General features: G+C 35.6%; 5 protein-coding genes and 1 long non-coding RNA gene across 6 annotated transcripts; 3 read left to right on the top strand and 3 right to left on the bottom strand.

Annotated features, from left to right (window-relative positions):
* Positions 1–953: 953 nt before the first annotated feature.
* Positions 954–1,980, top strand: LOC130504161 (uncharacterized). Its single transcript, XR_008941162.1, has 4 exons — positions 954–1,120; positions 1,292–1,342; positions 1,429–1,573; positions 1,822–1,980. It is a non-coding gene; the product is annotated as an uncharacterized LOC130504161 (long non-coding RNA).
* A 4,156-nt stretch (positions 1,981–6,136) lies between these two features.
* Positions 6,137–8,896, top strand: LOC130494760 (26S proteasome regulatory subunit 8 homolog A-like). Its single transcript, XM_056998749.1, has 9 exons — positions 6,137–6,484; positions 7,042–7,139; positions 7,256–7,480; positions 7,579–7,641; positions 7,728–7,891; positions 7,989–8,145; positions 8,217–8,315; positions 8,419–8,529; positions 8,625–8,896. The coding sequence occupies exons 1-9, from the start codon at positions 6,280–6,282 to the stop codon at positions 8,763–8,765; spliced, it is 1,263 nt and encodes a 420-aa protein (XP_056854729.1). The 5' UTR covers positions 6,137–6,279; the 3' UTR covers positions 8,766–8,896.
* Positions 8,897–9,561: 665 nt separating this feature from the next.
* Positions 9,562–10,815, top strand: LOC130504164 (GTP-binding nuclear protein Ran-2). Its single transcript, XM_056998748.1, has 4 exons — positions 9,562–9,715; positions 9,817–9,886; positions 9,973–10,147; positions 10,233–10,815. Exons 1-4 carry the CDS (start codon positions 9,713–9,715, stop codon positions 10,648–10,650), a joined length of 666 nt encoding a protein of 221 aa, XP_056854728.1. The 5' UTR covers positions 9,562–9,712; the 3' UTR covers positions 10,651–10,815.
* Positions 10,816–10,842: 27 nt separating this feature from the next.
* Positions 10,843–12,595, bottom strand: LOC130504163 (uncharacterized). The gene is made up of 3 exons (XM_056998747.1): positions 12,474–12,595; positions 11,609–12,007; positions 10,843–11,511 (listed from the first exon to the last, which is right to left on the bottom strand). The coding sequence occupies exons 2-3, from the start codon at positions 11,996–11,998 to the stop codon at positions 10,981–10,983; spliced, it is 921 nt and encodes a 306-aa protein (XP_056854727.1). The 5' UTR covers positions 11,999–12,007; positions 12,474–12,595; the 3' UTR covers positions 10,843–10,980.
* A 746-nt stretch (positions 12,596–13,341) lies between these two features.
* On the bottom strand, positions 13,342–16,205 carry LOC130504162 (tRNA dimethylallyltransferase 9-like). The gene is made up of 11 exons (XM_056998746.1): positions 15,777–16,205; positions 15,488–15,541; positions 15,348–15,390; positions 15,153–15,261; positions 14,859–15,057; positions 14,540–14,768; positions 14,333–14,427; positions 14,164–14,258; positions 13,972–14,047; positions 13,747–13,886; positions 13,342–13,657 (listed from the first exon to the last, which is right to left on the bottom strand). Exons 1-11 carry the CDS (start codon positions 16,035–16,037, stop codon positions 13,558–13,560), a joined length of 1,401 nt encoding a protein of 466 aa, XP_056854726.1. The 5' UTR covers positions 16,038–16,205; the 3' UTR covers positions 13,342–13,557.
* A 949-nt stretch (positions 16,206–17,154) lies between these two features.
* Positions 17,155–17,382, bottom strand: LOC130504160 (uncharacterized). Its single transcript, XM_056998745.1, has one exon. The coding sequence runs from the start codon at positions 17,380–17,382 to the stop codon at positions 17,155–17,157; it is 228 nt and encodes a 75-aa protein (XP_056854725.1).
* Between the last annotated feature and the right edge of the window lie 525 nt (positions 17,383–17,907).

Genomic DNA, 17,907 nt, shown 5'->3' with positions numbered 1-17,907 from the left:
GTCAACTTTGTATTCGAGTGGACCAAATTGACCAATATTAAATATAAGTGGTTTCAAACCATATTTGAGTGGGCCAAATTGACCAATATTAAATATAAATGGTTTCAAACCAATAAACACATCTATTTTATATAAAGTACCCTTCTTTCTCTCCTGAGCCTATCCACGTAGGATGCCAGGCTGGAAACTCAACACCTGTAGCGCTGCCACGTCAGCTTAAATTTAAATGAAATGCAGCGCGTTGGTGATCCGTCTGTTTCTTCTTCTGGGCTTCGCTTCGCGTTTTGTATTCTCGGCCCATCTAGCACGTGTAGAACACGCACCCTAATCAGATGCGCTCCTTCGCTTCTCTTCGCTTCTCTTCGATTGACGACGAGACGATCGACATTCCGTAACAATGGGCGTTTTGATGTATTCGTTGGAATATTGGAATAATCGACGTCCATTCTGCTTCATCCTCCTTTACTCGACGGCGTTACTAACCTCCATTATTCTCCAAATCAATTATCCCCACAACGTGCCATTGAATGGCGATTCTTCGGCTTCTCCGTTAATCCTAGATATTGATATATATTATCCGTTTGCTTCATATGTGACTCATTGTTTTTTATACTCTCTCTGCACTATACCTTGCCAAATTCTAGCTCACTGTAATGGCGACTTCCTAAGTGAACCCTTCTAATCTGAAGATTGGCCGTTGTAAGGAGATTGTGGTGGGCCGTTTGCTTCCATTCTGAGAAGCTCGGAATCTGAAGAAAAGAGGCGAACTTATTGGAGTTGACATGTTTGTTTGGACGAGAAGGTACTTGAGAGGTTGCTGTGTATTCTATTTGCTTATTTACAATCACCTACTTCAACTTTCATTATAGTGACACTGTTTTTGCTTTCAGTCAACCTTGATACAAGGTTCCATCGTCCCCACACCGGCTTAACAGTTTCAAGAATCTACAGAGGGAAGGAGAGTGTGTACTAGCTCAGTTATCCTTATGTTGCTAGAAGCAACATTCACTTCAAGCTGTGTGACCCACCGGTCTGTGTTTGATTTACAGGGCATACCAACTTTTTCGAGTTGATGAACCATATTGATTTCATTCCAGATGAGAATTATTCAAACGTACAGGTACGTTATTAATTTGTCTAAAGTTGTTTATGTTTGTTTCTGCAAAACCTCAAAGTTATAACTCTTGGGTGTGGAGCCTAAAGCGATGGTTGCAACAATCATAAATCCCAAATTTGTTGGTGGTAAAACGGCTACTTTGTTTATGTGGCTATTTTTTCAATGTGACATCAGGATCACACTCTTTGACAACAAAAACTGAGCCACGCAGGGATTTTTAAAAGAGTAAATTACTTCTACATATAATTGTTATTTCAAGCTTTTCAGCTTAATCATGCATTCAAATCTCACATTAACCAAATGTGATGCAGGTTTTGTGGAGGTGGGGCTGGATCCTCTTCAACTACATCCAAGTATGGTGGTGTTAAGACCAGGAGATTGATAGCTACTTTCTCAACTCAACCCCGACTGTACATCCACTTAGCAAGTCCACTACTAAGACTCTATCAAGCTGAGGTTAGTCACATGTGCTTGCATAACATGTCCAGTGTTTATTAATTGACTATAATTTAAAAGTCTCATGCCTCTGCACCGTCGAAACCCTTGGAAATAATTATTTTTGTTAATCATTCCTTTTGCGTATGATTATCTTACAAATACTGCAGCTTAAATAAGATTTTAAATTTCCAAGACTGCAATGAATTTTGTTTCATAGTTCTCAGCTTATAGTATCTAACTAATGTATTTCACTTATGTTACCGTAGGCTGTGGAGTCCATTTGCAAGGCTGAGGTGGCTGATATTGACAAGGATGGTGCTATATCCCCTGTTATAAGTGCTCGCACAAACTGCTTCATTGATTCACATCTTACTATAGTTTATTTAAAGTATAGACTTCATACATTGAGTTAGAAATGGTGATTAACTTTACACATTCTTCAAGTTCCAATGTGCAAGTTCCGTTGTTCCGAGTAAAGATGGTCGGTAGAAGACGTCACTGATGCAGCTCTTTTGTCACAATTGATGAGAAAGTCACCAAAATATCTTTAGGTGGGAAATCGGAGTTAGATTGAAGGCCTATTGTGTTGGATTCGTTATTGAGTTTGATATGCCATTCAAAAAGTAGAACTATATAAAAACTTGAGATAAGTATAGCAAAATAACTTAGCGTTTTGTACCGACCCTAACCAAACTTTAGAATTTTATTAAACTGTCATAGTTTAAAAAATGTGATTTGGCCAACTTTTCAGTCACAATATCATTCAAAATTGTAAGTCACAATATCATTCAAAATTGTAATTTATCTATTGGAAACTAGAACTGAACCTACCATTTTTATTGTTTACTAGATTTTCCGATTCAAAACTTTAAAACTATATTTATCAGAATTAGGAAAAAACATTTTACATTAAATAGAATATATATATATATATATATATATATATATATATGTGTGTATTTGTTAGATTGTAGAATGTTTACTGGAAATAAAAATATGAAAATAATGTTTTTGGATCATAATGTTGGACTGAATATATTCAAAACAAAAACAGATGCATTAATACTTAATACTGTATTAACTTAATACTTAATACTTAGTTAGAAAGTATATAAAATGGTATATTTAATAACAATGTAATACCATGATTAGTTCTTAGAAAAGGTAGCAATTGTAAAACAAAATGATATTTTTATTTGTCTGCAACAAAATAATATTTAATAATAAAAATTAAATAAATTGTGCATATATATTGAGAATATTTTGGTTCTCTTTTACACTTAGCTTTAATCCAGAATTATATTTAACTACAATTAGATTGTAATATATTGTTGTATGTTTATATTTTAACAAATAATATAGTAAATATTAATATATTCGTAGAAGTTTTAGTTCATTTAACTAATACAACAATCTTAAAAGTTGCTTTTTTACTTTTTTTTTTTTGAAATTTGTTACAAAATAGTGAAAATTAATGTTACTGATAACTGAGAACAAAGTAAATTTTTTAAAAAGATTACATTAAATTGGTATTTAGGGAAAATAAGTATATGTTTTAGGTATTTTAAATACAAAATGTAAGGTTATTTTAATGAATTAAATGTGATTTTTTAAAAAATACTAAAATAAAAAGCTCAACCATAATTTTAATATTCATATGCAACTAAATATATAGACTTGCATAGTCCAGCAAAATACATAATGTAAAATAACCTGATAACAAACAAAAAAATAACAGAAATGGAATTAGATAATTTAAACTAAAACAATAATATTAAAATATCTACACAGACATAATAAAAATAGAACAAACTTCATTAATAATTACAACAACTGTGGTAAATGTAACTATTTCTATGCCATAATTTTGCTATGCACATGCAATTTATGGATCGCCATGAACAGAAACAGACATATCTCGAGCTGAAAAATGCTGAGATAGATCAAACGTTCTTTATGTGACTGTCTCTATATTAAAAAATAAGTGTTATGGAACTAATAATGATATTTACAATATCACCAAGAAAGTGTCATCTCAATAATTTCAAGATGACTGACAAGTACCTACACTCATTATCCACTACTTGGTTTTCAAACTTTTCAATTTCAATGTTTTTATTACTTTGATAGCTTTGCATTAATACTACCTTCTCATCAATATAACATTTTATTTTTGATAAGAAATGCAGTTTCAAATTATCACCACTTCCACTCCAATATCATGTTGAAAGGCTATGATTTCAACAAAAAAAACAACTATTACGTAAAATATCTTATCACGTATAATCTTTCTCACTAAAACATTCTAAAGACAAAAATTACTATCATATACATCTTTTGCAAATGTAAATCAAAAACACAAACTACAAAATCATACATAATATAATAACCTAAATCACAAGTAAAGTATATCCCGCCCGTAGGGCGGGCCGATCCTAGTTACCAATAAACACATGTTTATTGCAGTGTTCTTAGGAAGAAGTTTTTAGCGTAATATAAAAATTGTCTCTTAACTTTAAGTAAGAACCAGTTCTTAAATATACAGCTACTTATCTAGAACACATGTCCCTTGGTCTTCTACACGTAGAATAATGGGTAAAGAGTTGAAGGTCGTTGGAAAAATTAACCGCCGTTAATGTTTGATTCATCTTCATCTGTCTTCAACTTCCATAAACCACTTGCAAGCTTCGTTCCTCCACTGCATCAGTGGCCATGGTTGAATGATGCAATCTTCAAGATATTCAGCTTCTTAAAATCTTAAAGATCCCAACAAAACAAGAAATGGATCATTTGTAAATGTAGACCCAACTATGCTTAAATATAATCTCAAAACCACCAAGAATCTCCTATCTTCATGATATACAACCACAAAGATACTCCACGCAGAGGGTGATCTATTGACCTCTAGAGACTCATGAAGGTTTATAGTTTATTGAAAGAAATCAAGCTAAGTCAAAAAGAAAAGAAAAGAAATCAAGCTAAGTCGATGAAAAGAAGAGAACAAAGTATTCACCATCGGAGTTTCTTTAAGGTAATTCAATCACGCAAGGAGGAGAATCCGGTGACACCGGAAGACACAAGTCCGATCGAAAGCAAGATGGATCTTTATTAAGATTGAAGAAAAATCAGAGATAAATAAAAAAATAGAGAGAAAGAAAAGCAAATCTGATTTTGACTTGAAAAAACAAAACAAAATCGTCTAACGAAGAAAGATCTGACAAAGCGGAATGAAAAGTTGATCATTAGATTGACATTTATATCAAAAATATATATATTTGATGACCCTCATCTCCCTCTTGTAAGAGGGATAAGAAAGATGTCCCGACTGTCTTAACCTATAGTTTTAGCGTGTACGTATTGATTACTGTATAAACTGTGGAAGTGTCATGCATTGCCGCTTAAGGCGAGTGATAGAGAACCGCAATATGCTTGGTTCATGCTAGAAATGGTAGTACGGAGAACTATGATGATCAGGTCCAACGGGCAGTGGCGGAGCCAGCCAAAGTATTTACCAGGGTCAAGTTGAGAGTCAATATAAAAATTACATGGATCAGCAGGCTATTTTACTATATTTTCTCAGTCTTTTCTACAAAAATACAAATAAAAAAAAATTCTTGATTTCGCATGGATCATATGACCCCTCTCATTGTTAACTACCTCCGCCACTGCCGACGGGTCATGGCAACTAGGATCTTTGATACATGGAAACTTGGAAGTAATAATCAAACAGAGTGTTTGATAAATAAAAAGTGAAAACTTGATAGACAAAAACTCATTAAAAATTTCAAATAAAATATAAAAATATTTTTTATTTACTTCTCACCAATACTAGAAATTAAAATATCTTTACGAAAACCATCCATAGAAAGAGAAAGGAAAATGGTTAAAGCTTTTTATTAATAGTTTAATAAAAATCAAAATAATTAGTATTAAATTTAGAAAATACCATAGGATTGTCCTAAAAATATTTCATCACAACTATGGTATACAATCAAAATGATCAAAATATGTTTCATTAAATATATAAAAAATATTTTTTATTAATGATTTTATTAATCTACACCAAGAGTTTACATTTAGGGAAATGTGGTTTTGGGGTGGGGGCAATCATCTCATTTCCCACATGAGAATTAGTATATTATAGCGTTCTGTGTTTTTATAAGGTGAACAAAAGTAACAAAAAGACATATTTTGTGGCTAAGGTTTTTCATTTAAAAGTTGGAGGATAAAATTGTCATAAAGCAAATGGGATCTCTGAGACATGGTGGCTTGGAAGTGATAATCAAACTAAACTAAGTTTTGATTAGTAACGTTTGGTAAATAAAAAGTGAAGACAAAATAGACAAAAATTTATTTAAAACTTTGAACAAAATATTAAAAATATTTGTTTATTTGTTTTTCACCAAAACTAGAAAGTAAAATAACTTTTCAAAAATTTCCGTAAGAAGAGAAAGAAAAATGGATAAAACCCATATATCAATAGTTTGACAAAATAATTAGTATACAATTTAAACCAATTCAATTTCTTTAAATATGTATCCACCTATTATACTCGTAAAAAAACAAATATTAAGGAAAGGAAAAAAAAGTACATGTCTTGTTGGATAAGCCAAGATTCCAACTTATAAGACGGCTTAGCTCTCGTCCCTGTGATCCATCGTCGTCGCCAATACTAGATCGCTCGCTCGCTCTCGTCGATAATTTTCGCAACCACCGACAAAAAAATGGCGGCCGTAGGAATCGAGTCGAGGCGTTCCGAGACCGCGATGGAGGCTGAAACCTGCAACGTCAAGGGAGCGGTGGCGAAACAAGGAGAGGGGCTTAAGCAGTACTATCTCCAGCACATCGACGAGCTCCAGCGTCTTCTCCGCCACAAAACTAACAACCTCAATCGCCTCGAAGCTCAGAGGAACGATCTCAACTCTCGAGGTTCCCTTTCATTAACCAACCCTAATTTCTTACTTATTTTTCCCCCATGGAATCAAATTTGGATCGTGTTCTTAGGTTTAAGTAATCTCGGATTTCGTGTTAGGGCTTTTCGATTGTTTGGATTTGAGGTTTCATGATCTGGAATTGGTTTGGATGTGATGAGTCCTGTTTAGATTTCTTGATTCCGTTTGATCCTTAGCAGCTTCTGTGGACTGTTGCGAGGAGCATAATTAGATTAATAAACTGTTGTTCAGAAGTATGCAATAATAGTTCTTCTTTTGCTCTCTTAGTCGTATAGTAGTACTGGTCTAAAGAGTGCCTATAAGGTGTTATACCAATAATCAATGATTTGGAAAAAAAAAAATTAAAGAAGAGACAGATTTAGTGTTCATAGTATCGTGGTCAGCATCATGCTTATCCTTGGATTGTTTTTGATTAGTATTTATAGTTTCTAGTTTAATTCTTTGGCACTAAAATTATTTCTCAACTATAATTTCAAACCTTTTTGACATTTTTTTTTTTTTTACCTTTTTGACAATTGTTTGTGAACTAAACAGTACGAATGCTGAGGGAGGAGTTGCAGCTGCTTCAGGAACCTGGCTCCTATGTGGGTGAAGTGGTCAAAGTGATGGGGAAAAACAAGGTCTTGGTTAAGGTATGAATCCTTTTACTGTAGCATGTTTTTTTTTGGGGTATTAAATTGGCTCTTTATTGTTGTTGTAATCTTATGAACATAGCTATCAGTGAAGCTAAACTCCCTTTTTTTTCCAGGTTCATCCAGAGGGGAAGTATGTTGTTGATATTGACAAAAGCATAGACATAACGAAGCTTACACCATCAACAAGAGTTGCTCTCCGTAATGATAGCTATGTTCTCCACCTTGTCCTGCCAAGTAAAGTTGATCCCCTGGTTAACCTTATGAAAGTTGAGAAGGTTCCTGACTCCACTTACGACATGATTGGTGGTCTTGACCAGCAAATTAAGGAAATTAAGGAGGTATGCTTGATCAGTCATTGGTTTTGTTTTGCTATTCCCCCTGTTGTTTCAAATGCTTTTTAAATATTTTTATAATGTCTTAAATTGTTCTTCATCAGGTCATTGAGCTACCAATCAAGCATCCTGAATTGTTCGAGTCTCTTGGAATCGCTCAGCCAAAGGTACACATCATTTGAAAACTTTTTTTGTTGTGTATTGTAACTATGTTAAGTAGATTAGAGATGATTTCATCCTCGTTTCTTTCTAGGGTGTGTTGTTATATGGTCCACCTGGAACTGGGAAGACACTCTTGGCTCGGGCTGTGGCACATCACACTGACTGTACGTTCATCAGAGTTTCTGGTTCCGAGCTGGTCCAGAAATACATTGGAGAAGGTTCTAGAATGGTCAGAGAACTTTTTGTGATGGCAAGGTTTGTGTATGCTAGACCCTACTTTGAAATTTCAAGTATGGTAAAAATAGTGCCTGTTGACTTATCTTAACTATTCCTGATGGTTTATGGTATTTAGGGAGCATGCACCATCGATCATCTTCATGGATGAAATCGATAGTATCGGGTCTGCTCGTATGGAATCTGGAAGTGGAAACGGTGACAGTGAGGTTCAGCGGACTATGCTTGAGCTTCTCAATCAACTTGACGGTTTCGAAGCGTCAAACAAGATCAAGGTACTTGTTGAATTTGTTTAGGACATTCTCTTGTAGACAAACTCATTAATAATCTCAAATGACTGGTGCAGGTTCTGATGGCGACAAATCGTATAGATATTCTGGATCAAGCTCTTCTCAGGCCAGGAAGGATTGATAGGAAAATTGAATTCCCAAATCCTAATGAAGATGTAATGATTTGTGCCTATTTAGCATATTATCGAGTTGCTCCTGTAGTAGATGATAGGTTGTAGAACATGTTCGGCTGATGTATTTCCTAAACTTGTGTTGCAGTCACGTTTTGATATCTTGAAGATCCACTCGAGGAAAATGAATTTGATGCGTGGAATTGATCTGAAGAAGATTGCAGAGAAGATGAATGGTGCTTCAGGTGCTGAGCTGAAGGTAAACTGTTTTTGCTCCCTTACTTCTTCTCTCTCGGTCCCTCTCTCTCTCTCACTCACTCTCGTTCTCTTATGCTATTGGTTATAAATGGTCAGGCTGTGTGCACGGAGGCAGGCATGTTTGCTCTGAGGGAGAGGAGAGTACACGTGACACAGGAAGACTTTGAGATGGCGGTGGCGAAGGTTATGAAGAAAGACACAGAGAAGAACATGTCTCTGCGTAAGCTGTGGAAGTAGGAATATCAATCTGTTCTCTGTTCTTTCCAGAATCTCTTCTGTTTTTTTCTTTAAGCGTTTGAAAACAGAGTTTTTTTTTACTGCCTAAACACTATTGTGTACTTGAAATGTTAGCATACCAGTTCCGAGTTCATCGTGTTAAACTAAGAGAGATTTTTCAAAAAAAAACCCAGCAAAGAGTACAATCTGATTACATTTAACTGTTTCGATCTAAGAGAGAACCATTCAGAAGTAGGTTTAATATCATATAGAATAACATCGGATTATATATGCAACCTTGGTATTAGGAGTAGACAAAAGTGAAACGTGACAAAACAATCGCTATTGCTCTGAATGTGACCTTCTTCACCAAGTCTCTGTAATCATCTCCGTCAGAAAAGTTCTATTTTTCCCGTTGATGATTTACTTTCTTCATTTCCGACATGTATGATACGATACGTTGGCAAGATTTTTAATATACAAACCCTGGTCGGATAATAATTGATTTTGTAATAATGTATCGTAGTAGAAATAAATTGATGATTGTCAATCGCAACGTATATTTTCAGTTCTCCAAAAAAAACGTATATTGAAGGAATTTGTTTTTTTTATTAAAACATTGAGAGGAAGTTTGAATTTCAAATTTGATAAGGGGAATAAAATAACATTATTTCTGAAAGAAAAAAAAGGAAAAAAAAAATTAATTGTGTGTCAGTGTCGGAAAGACCCGCGTGGAACTAAAGCTAGAAAAGATCCAACGGTGGACAAAGCTGCGTTACAATTGCAGAACCATCAGAAAGAAACCAATCCAACGGTCTTAAGAATAGCGTCATACCTAAGCGAAAAACCCTTCCCCTTATTTCCTCTTTTAAAAACCCCCAATCTCGCCGCTTCTCTTCATAAACATCATCATCATCAATCTCCACGCACACACAAATACATCGCCCAATTCTCTCGATCCCGACAACATGGTAACGTTCTCCTCGATCTTATACTGTCTTCATCATCGTTCTTTGTTTCTTGGTTGTGTTTATTCCAAAAATCATCATATATATGTTATGTTGTTGTTCAGGCTCTACCTAACCAGCAAACCGTCGATTACCCTAGCTTCAAGCTCGTTATCGTTGGTGACGGAGGCACAGGTAACGAACCACCCCCTTCTTCTATACTACTCTCTACTCGCTGTTGTTATTCAGTGGATCACATTGTCTTTGTGTTTCTGTTACAGGAAAAACAACTTTTGTCAAGAGACATCTTACCGGAGAGTTTGAGAAGAAGTATGAACCTACAATTGGTGTGGAGGTTCACCCTCTAGATTTCTTCACAAACTGCGGCAAGATCCGTTTCTACTGCTGGGACACCGCCGGTCAAGAGAAGTTCGGTGGCCTTAGAGATGGTTACTAGTAAGTAATCCTCTGGGTTAGGATTTGGTTATATATATAAAAAAAAAATTAATATGTTTTTTTTATTCTAATTTAACTTTTGCAGCATCCACGGTCAATGCGCGGTGATCATGTTCGACGTGACGGCGCGTCTCACGTACAAGAACGTCCCCACGTGGCACCGCGACCTCTGCCGTGTGTGCGAGAACATCCCCATCGTTCTGTGCGGGAACAAGGTGGACGTGAAGAACAGGCAGGTGAAGGCGAAGCAGGTGACGTTTCACAGGAAGAAGAATCTTCAGTACTACGAGATATCCGCCAAGAGCAACTACAACTTCGAGAAGCCCTTCTTGTACTTAGCTAGGAAGCTCGCCGGAGACCAGAACCTTCACTTTGTCGAGTCCCCGGCTCTCGCTCCCCCCGAGGTTCACATCGACTTTGCTGAGCAGCAGAAGAACGAGGCTGATCTCATCGCCGCCGCGGCTCAGCCTCTTCCTGATGATGATGATGACGCTTTTGAGTAAAAAAAAGAAGCTTGCTTCCACTATGTCTGAGAAGCTGTTTGCTTTTGTCTCTGATTCCTCTCTTTTGTTTTTTGGTTTCTTCTCTGTGTTGCATTGATGTTAACATATAAAATGAGAACTAAATTGGGATTGTTTCGTTTGGGAATAGAGCAACTTGTTTTTTAACCTAAAGAGATAAAATGAGACTTGCAGGAATCAATCATATAATATATATACTTTGAAGGTCTCTCTCAAGTAACCATAAGGAGAAAAATAAACATGTTCAAATACAACCTAGGCTCAACTTTTTATTCTATGTAACACAAGTTGTAGTTGGCAATGATGCTCTTGCTATCTGTATGTTGAACTGTTATCATCAGAGATGAGGTTTCTTATCTGCATCAGATGTTCCTCATTGGAGATGTTCAACCTCAGACGGAGATTTGTGATCCAGGTTTCTTGTTCCCATGTTATGTTGGGTCCTGATGATGCGTGCAGTCTCCCAATGCTGAATCGGTATGCATCCAGCTCTTGCCTGTGAACATCCAACTTCTTCTTGATCTTGATGCTTAAGTGGCCATAAGAGGATGATGACTCTGTGTCACTAGAGTCACCAGTTTCTATGGGACGATGGAAAGAGACAGTAGTTAAACCATAGGTGTCCATGTTACAACTACCAACAGAAGACGCAACACTCTCTCTGTCTTCTTCTTTTTTTCCTTCAACTTGTCTAGTTTGATTGTGTGGTTCAACCAAAGTGTATGTCCTTTTCTTTGGACCTTTTACGTGAGACTCATTGAGCTTCTCAGATGAAACACACTTCAGATTCAGCTTTCTCCGTAACTTTCCTGTCGAAGTCTGTGCACTTAATCTCGATGTACCCTTTAGCCAAGTGGTATACAAAACAAATGTCAGCTTAAGAAACAGCTTTGAATGATATTTGACAAAAAGGAGAAACAGAAATAAAGAAAAAAAGTACCTGCCCGACCATGATCCACTCGTTGTCTTGCCAAGATTGTCTAACTCGAATGTCGGATTTGTTTGCCCTGAGAGTCAACGAGGAACCAAGTAACCTAACCAAAACACAATCATTCTCCAAAACGTTGGAAACGATTGCAATCTTCCAGGAACAACTCTCTAAAACCTCAACAAGGTCACCAGGAGCCCAAGAATGTAGAACTTGAAAAGGAGGAGGAGGAGGCTCAGGTCTCATGCTCTTCCTCGGTACCCTCTCTGTAGTACCTTCACTATCATACATGACAGTGTAATAATGCCCATTACCAGTTATAATCTCAGCAGATCGCCAAGCACCAGATGGAACTGATGATTTGGTCAACACTTCTACTTTAGTTCCTTTCTTGAATCTCATGGTTCCAAACTGCTTATAAGATAACAATCAGATACTACTATGCAAAGAGACTCAACTTCTTTTTTATCCACAAGGCATTTTTTTCTATTGAGTTCAAACCACAAAAAAAAAACAAGAGAAAAGCAACACATCCAATGAAGCAAGGCAGTAAAAAATTCACTAGAGTATTTTTATGATGATTGATGATCCATTGCAAATATAAGTTGGAGCAAGTAGATCCCATGAGAATCTAACTTCAGCTTCAATCTATTGTTGTCATAAAACGTTTCAGATTCTTTTGCTTCACAATCACCAGATTGCATAAAAGTCATATAAACTGTTCAATGAAAATTGAAAGTGTGATGATTACTCAATCTCTAGGATCACTCTTCAAGATATTAAAGGAGAAAGACAATCTCTAAAAACAGTTTTCATTGTTAAGCAGACAATCAAGAGACTAAAAACTCAAAATTTTTGAATTAAAAATTATGTTTACCTTAAGAAAAGAATGTTTATTAGCACGCAAAGGAAGACATCATTCTTTCTGCTTCCACAAACAACAACAAAGCTTCATCTATTTTCTTTTTAATTTTCTGGGCAACCAAACAAGGATCAAAGGGGCAATGGAAGAAAAAAAACTTATATGCTAATATAAAAATATATAAGTTTAGGCTTTTTACACGTCAGCAAGCCAAAAACAAAATCGTTAGCCAGTTTTAATTTTGAAGGAAAAGAATCCAAAATGAAGAAGAAAATAATAGTTCTAAGTTGCGGACTTGTAACACCCGTTGGGCTTTGGCGTTGTTTATCCATCAAAACCGCATGAGAAATGGCCCTTTGTTTGCTTCTATTCGAAGAACAATGGCTATCGTCTCGTTTTGGAGTTTAGGCAAAGCCATTTGTATATAGAAATGCATTCATTAACAGTGTCGTCATTACGTAGACGTTAGATGTTCAGAGGATGAAAACGTTAAAAAAAAAAGCGACGAATATCCGTAGTGTTATTTGTTTTATATTATTCTTGTTGGTGAGCAGCACGAGCAATGTGCGTGTTGAGGTGTGCCAAAAGAGCTCTACTTAAATTACCAATTCTTTATCAAGCAAAAAGTTTATGAAAGAACAAAAAAAAACAAAAGAAGCGTTACGGGGGATGGATGATCAGTTCAGGTGGCCACTACACTTTTGAATATAATACTTTTGGCTTCTAACGCACCCAAAATGTTGTAGTAATAATCATGTCGCTGTCTTGCAGTATTTGATTTACATTTACTTGATTCACAATGGATAAACGACACCAACTCTTAAGTCTATTTGAATGCAATCATCTAAAATTAAAAATATTCTATGCCCACTTTAACCGTATGAGGATGAATCTGAGATTGATGCATATAACATGGGAGTGAATTTAAGATTTATAAGTGAAACGTAGGCGAATAAAATGTTTGTTCATACAAAATAAAAAAGAAGAAGCTAATCTAAAACCTTGTCGACTCGTGCATTCATACAAGAAAAAAACACATTTGCTATTGTTTTGTTTCTTTTTTTGGCTTCTCCGGGTAGAAAGAAAGCGTGTAAGTGGGTTATATTGCTGCTCCTTCCACGCATGAAACTTCACTCTTACATCCTTCACTTCGGATCCACTCCAACACTGAAGAACAGTCCTCTCTTCCAATGAAATGCCTTCACAAAACAGAGTCACAAATCCATAACCAAAATGTTTATATAATAGCCAACAAAACAGAATATAAATCATCGAGTCTTCTCTGTACCTATTTCTAGGGCGGTACGCCTTTAGTGCATTAGCTTCTCGAGAGTTTCTCATGTCTTTGTTCATCCTGATAGAATCAGGCACCACCAGCGTCTCTGTTTCCTTCTCGTAAGCATCGTAAATGAATTCAAGTATTGTATCCTGCGAAGTAGACAAATGATTGCATCACCAGCAACCCAATAGTTATATAAGTAATTTAAATAGAATCAGAAACATGTATGTATACCAGAGGCTTAGAAGCATTAAGCCAGTGGTACATAGGCTCACACCTGAACCATGTCATTTGCCTTTTTGCAAAGTTCCTGCATAATCAATCAATCAACCAAACTAAGTTAAAGATACAGAATCCTTCTGAAAGAATAGCAAACATAACTTCAATTTATTTTCAGTCAGTTCAAGTCTTATGTAGAGGAATCACCTAGATACTTGCTGAAACTTGTTCAAGAACCCATAGAACTCTCCAGGGGAACTTACACCCCCTTGTCGACGACATTTCGATAGATATTCCATGGCCTGAAAAAGAATGTTTCCACCGTTGCAGAACCCTTGTCTGATTACGATCATCATACAGGTAATAAAGAGCTTACCTGTCTGTAACCAATGGCTCGAGTTGCAGAGTTTGTGTTTGGAAGAAGACCAAGATCAAGAAGCCATCTAGCTTCTGATAAAACTCCATTGGCACCTGAAGTTTGAGAAACAAATAAGCAATATCAAAGAAGACAACCTCAGAAGAGCATGCCATTGTTATCCTTGCAAGTTTAATATACTAAAACTAAGTAGCTGCAGTTACTGACCTGAGAGCATGTCTTCGCATCTGAAGTCAATAGATCTATAGAGATCAATCCGTGGGCTTGACAAGAAAAAACAAAGGAAGTCATAGTCCAAATCTGTATGTATATTTTGAATAGAGATATCACCCGATGAACCATCCTCACTGAAGTCATCATTGGCGTCAGGAGAGTTCAAACTTTCTCGAAAAGAATCATATGGAACACGAAAGGAAGACGGAGGAGATCCAGTTGTCTGCCACGTAAACAAACAAAGTTGTTAAAGCACAAAGACACTTCACCTGTCGAGCAAGAACTAACCTTATGATCAAATCATTGTCAAAACCTTGAGTATCTCGAGGCTACGCTTGAGTCTGTACCAATCATTACGAGGTAAAGAAGAGGCTTTCTGATCACCAGCATTGACAACAAACTCAACAGCCGCATCCCAGTTATGATCGGTCTGAAAATCAACTAGCATATCGTGGACCTCGGAGATGATCTCTGGAGAAGGTTTAGGCACATCTGGCTTCCCATACATAAACCTAACACATTACCAAGAAAGCATAGATATAAACCTAACACATTACAAAAGGGAACAAGACAAAGTATATATATATATATATATATTATGCCATACCATCGCAGGTACAATCCAGTGCCACCTGTGACTATGGGAACACGCCCTCTACTAAGAATGTCTTTAGTAACTTGCCTTCCATCTTCGAAAAATTGCCCCACAGAATAGTCTAAGTAAAAAAGCATACAAAATGAGAAGTTTCTTTGATTTTGCATACATGAGTATCAGAAGTATTGAGGAGCAGTGTAGAAGAACCTTGAGACGGATGCAAAATGTCGATAAGATGATGTGGCACCTCCTGCATAATTTTGCATAAACATACAACTTCAAGCTCAAAGGTATACACTTTTTGATTCGTTTCCACCAACAAATGTATTTATATATCAGAAGGATACCTTTCTATAGCTTGCTGAGGGCTTGGCTGATCCAACATCAAGTCCTTTGTACACCTGTTGTCAACCAAAAACACAAAGCAAGAACCTTTTTTTTTTGAAGAAAGAAACTTTCAACTTCAGCATTTCAGACACAACTGGTTCCAAACCATTTAGAGTCTTGGGTTAAGCAAAGCTGTCATCTTTCTGTTCAAGACGCACTATCAACTGGCCTAGACAAGGGCTCAAGTCCAGAGTCCTAGTTCACTCCTACTGAGCTATTACTAACTTAAACCAGAGAGTATAAATGGACCTGAACGGAGTCAGCACTGATGATTTCGCCGTTGAGACGCTTAGCTAGCTCCAAGGCAAGCCTGCTTTTCCCGGCGCCGGTGGGACCAGATATCACAATCACTTTCTCCTTCTCTGAGTTTCTCTTCTTATTCGAAGTGCTCCCGTTTACAGAATCAGAGCAAGCTGTAGCTCCGCAGAGTCTCCGGCGCAGTACAAGGCACGGCGGTTGCAGTCTCGAGCAACACGAACGTGTCGAGAATACTCCACAGCTAATCACCATTATTGTTACAGGCTTACTCGAAAGTTAAATGAAGCTTTTGAAGATTGAAGACAGCGAGCGAAGGGGATTAGAGAGAAGTTCGGTTCGGTTAGGTTTACAGATTATTGGTGACATGATTTACCAATGATTTAGTTTGATTTATGATCATAACTCAAAAATGTCACCAATCATGATTTATTTTTCATTTTTTGAGTTTACATTTGAGTTATAATGTGTTATCATTGAGGTACCATTTTGAGTTATCCCCTTTGTAAAATTGGTAACTCAAATGATTAATCAACATCAAGCCATTTCGCATGTATTAGAAGTTGAAGTGTTAGTTATTTTATTTTCTATAGATTATCTTACGGTTAGTTTTATCTTTTTTAATAATTTAATATTTTAATTGTATGATAATCATTTCTTACATTTACTTTCCTTCACTCACTAAACTATTTTCAAAACTAGTTAGTCAAACATTTTTATAAATTTCTTATCAGATTTTAATTATTATTTTTAAAATTGTTTCTTTAATTTTAACTATTAACTGTGTTTGATAACTAAAGATTTTATATACAAAATTACATTAATTTATAAATATATTTGCTATAATTTTTGATTATATGTTTACATAAATATAAATACGTAAATACCTTTGCTATATATTGTATATTAACTAGGTTTGATAACTAAAAATTTTATATACGAAATTATATAAGTATATTTCTTTTATTTTGATTATATATTTATATTTTCAGGCTATTTTATTTATAAATGTTATTATTTGAAATAAAGACACTACAATTTATACATCGAAAATGTTACTAGTCAGCTATTTAAAAAATTTAATAACTTATATTTTACATCAAACTCACCACATAAATCTACAGTTTTCTACCACATAAATTTTACTGGAGTTACATCAAATTGTAACTTTTATTGTAAATCAACTCTAATACAATATGTCACCAGTCGGAGCCATTGTGTTTTTGATTACTCAACGTGCCCAGAATGTTAATTAACAATTGATGAATCCAATTATTGGCAAATATTGTAATTAAAATCATATATTATCAATATCAAAATGATCACAACTAGCAAATATAACGTCCATTTTTACGTACGTCACTAGAGATTATTAGTAACTTGAAAAAGACCAAAGAACAAAAGCACATAAAAAAAGAACAAGAGGGATTATATGAATAGCTCTCTCTCCATTAACAGACTTGTAACTATTATTGTGAAGCATCAGATCCTTCTTGGCAGCGTCATAGACCACGAGCCCGTCGGGGATTGAAGAAATCCGGCAAGAGGGTTGATCAGAAACTCTTCGGAATGGCCGAGAACTAATCTGTAACCTCTGCATCCTGGGGCTTGTTTTGGACTTGGAAACAAATATTACACCCAAGGATGTCTCCTTTATATGGTTTTGTAACAACTTTGCATGTATAAGGTTCTCTTTTCATCATCATAGTTTCAACAATCTATATATAAGAGTTCAAAAGTCAAAGTGTGTCCTCATAGACATTTAATGTTGCATATTCAAACTCCTAAAAGTTATGGCTTAAGTTATGATGGATATGATCAGTGAACTTTACTTTCGAAATGTATAACATCTTGTACCTTGTGGAGCAACTAATAGATGCAGACCTAAAATCATACACGAATATTAAGTTATAACAGTTTTTATGGTTTCTCTATTCTCTAGTAATGCGGCTGTATTACTGTATTAGTTTTTGGATCAACTAGTTTCATGAAAAAGTTGAAAACCCCGTTTAAAATCACATACTACAAGAAGTTACATGTATGTACTAATCCCTGGCTGCAATAATTAAATTCTCATAGATACATTACGAATCAAGGCATTGAGCATTGACAAGCAAATTACACT

The sequence above is a fragment of the Raphanus sativus genome, unplaced genomic scaffold (genome assembly GCF_000801105.2).
Source record: "Raphanus sativus cultivar WK10039 unplaced genomic scaffold, ASM80110v3 Scaffold1388, whole genome shotgun sequence".
In the NCBI taxonomy this organism is placed as follows: domain Eukaryota; kingdom Viridiplantae; phylum Streptophyta; class Magnoliopsida; order Brassicales; family Brassicaceae; genus Raphanus; species Raphanus sativus.
This window is presented reverse-complemented; position numbering and strand designations above follow the sequence as displayed.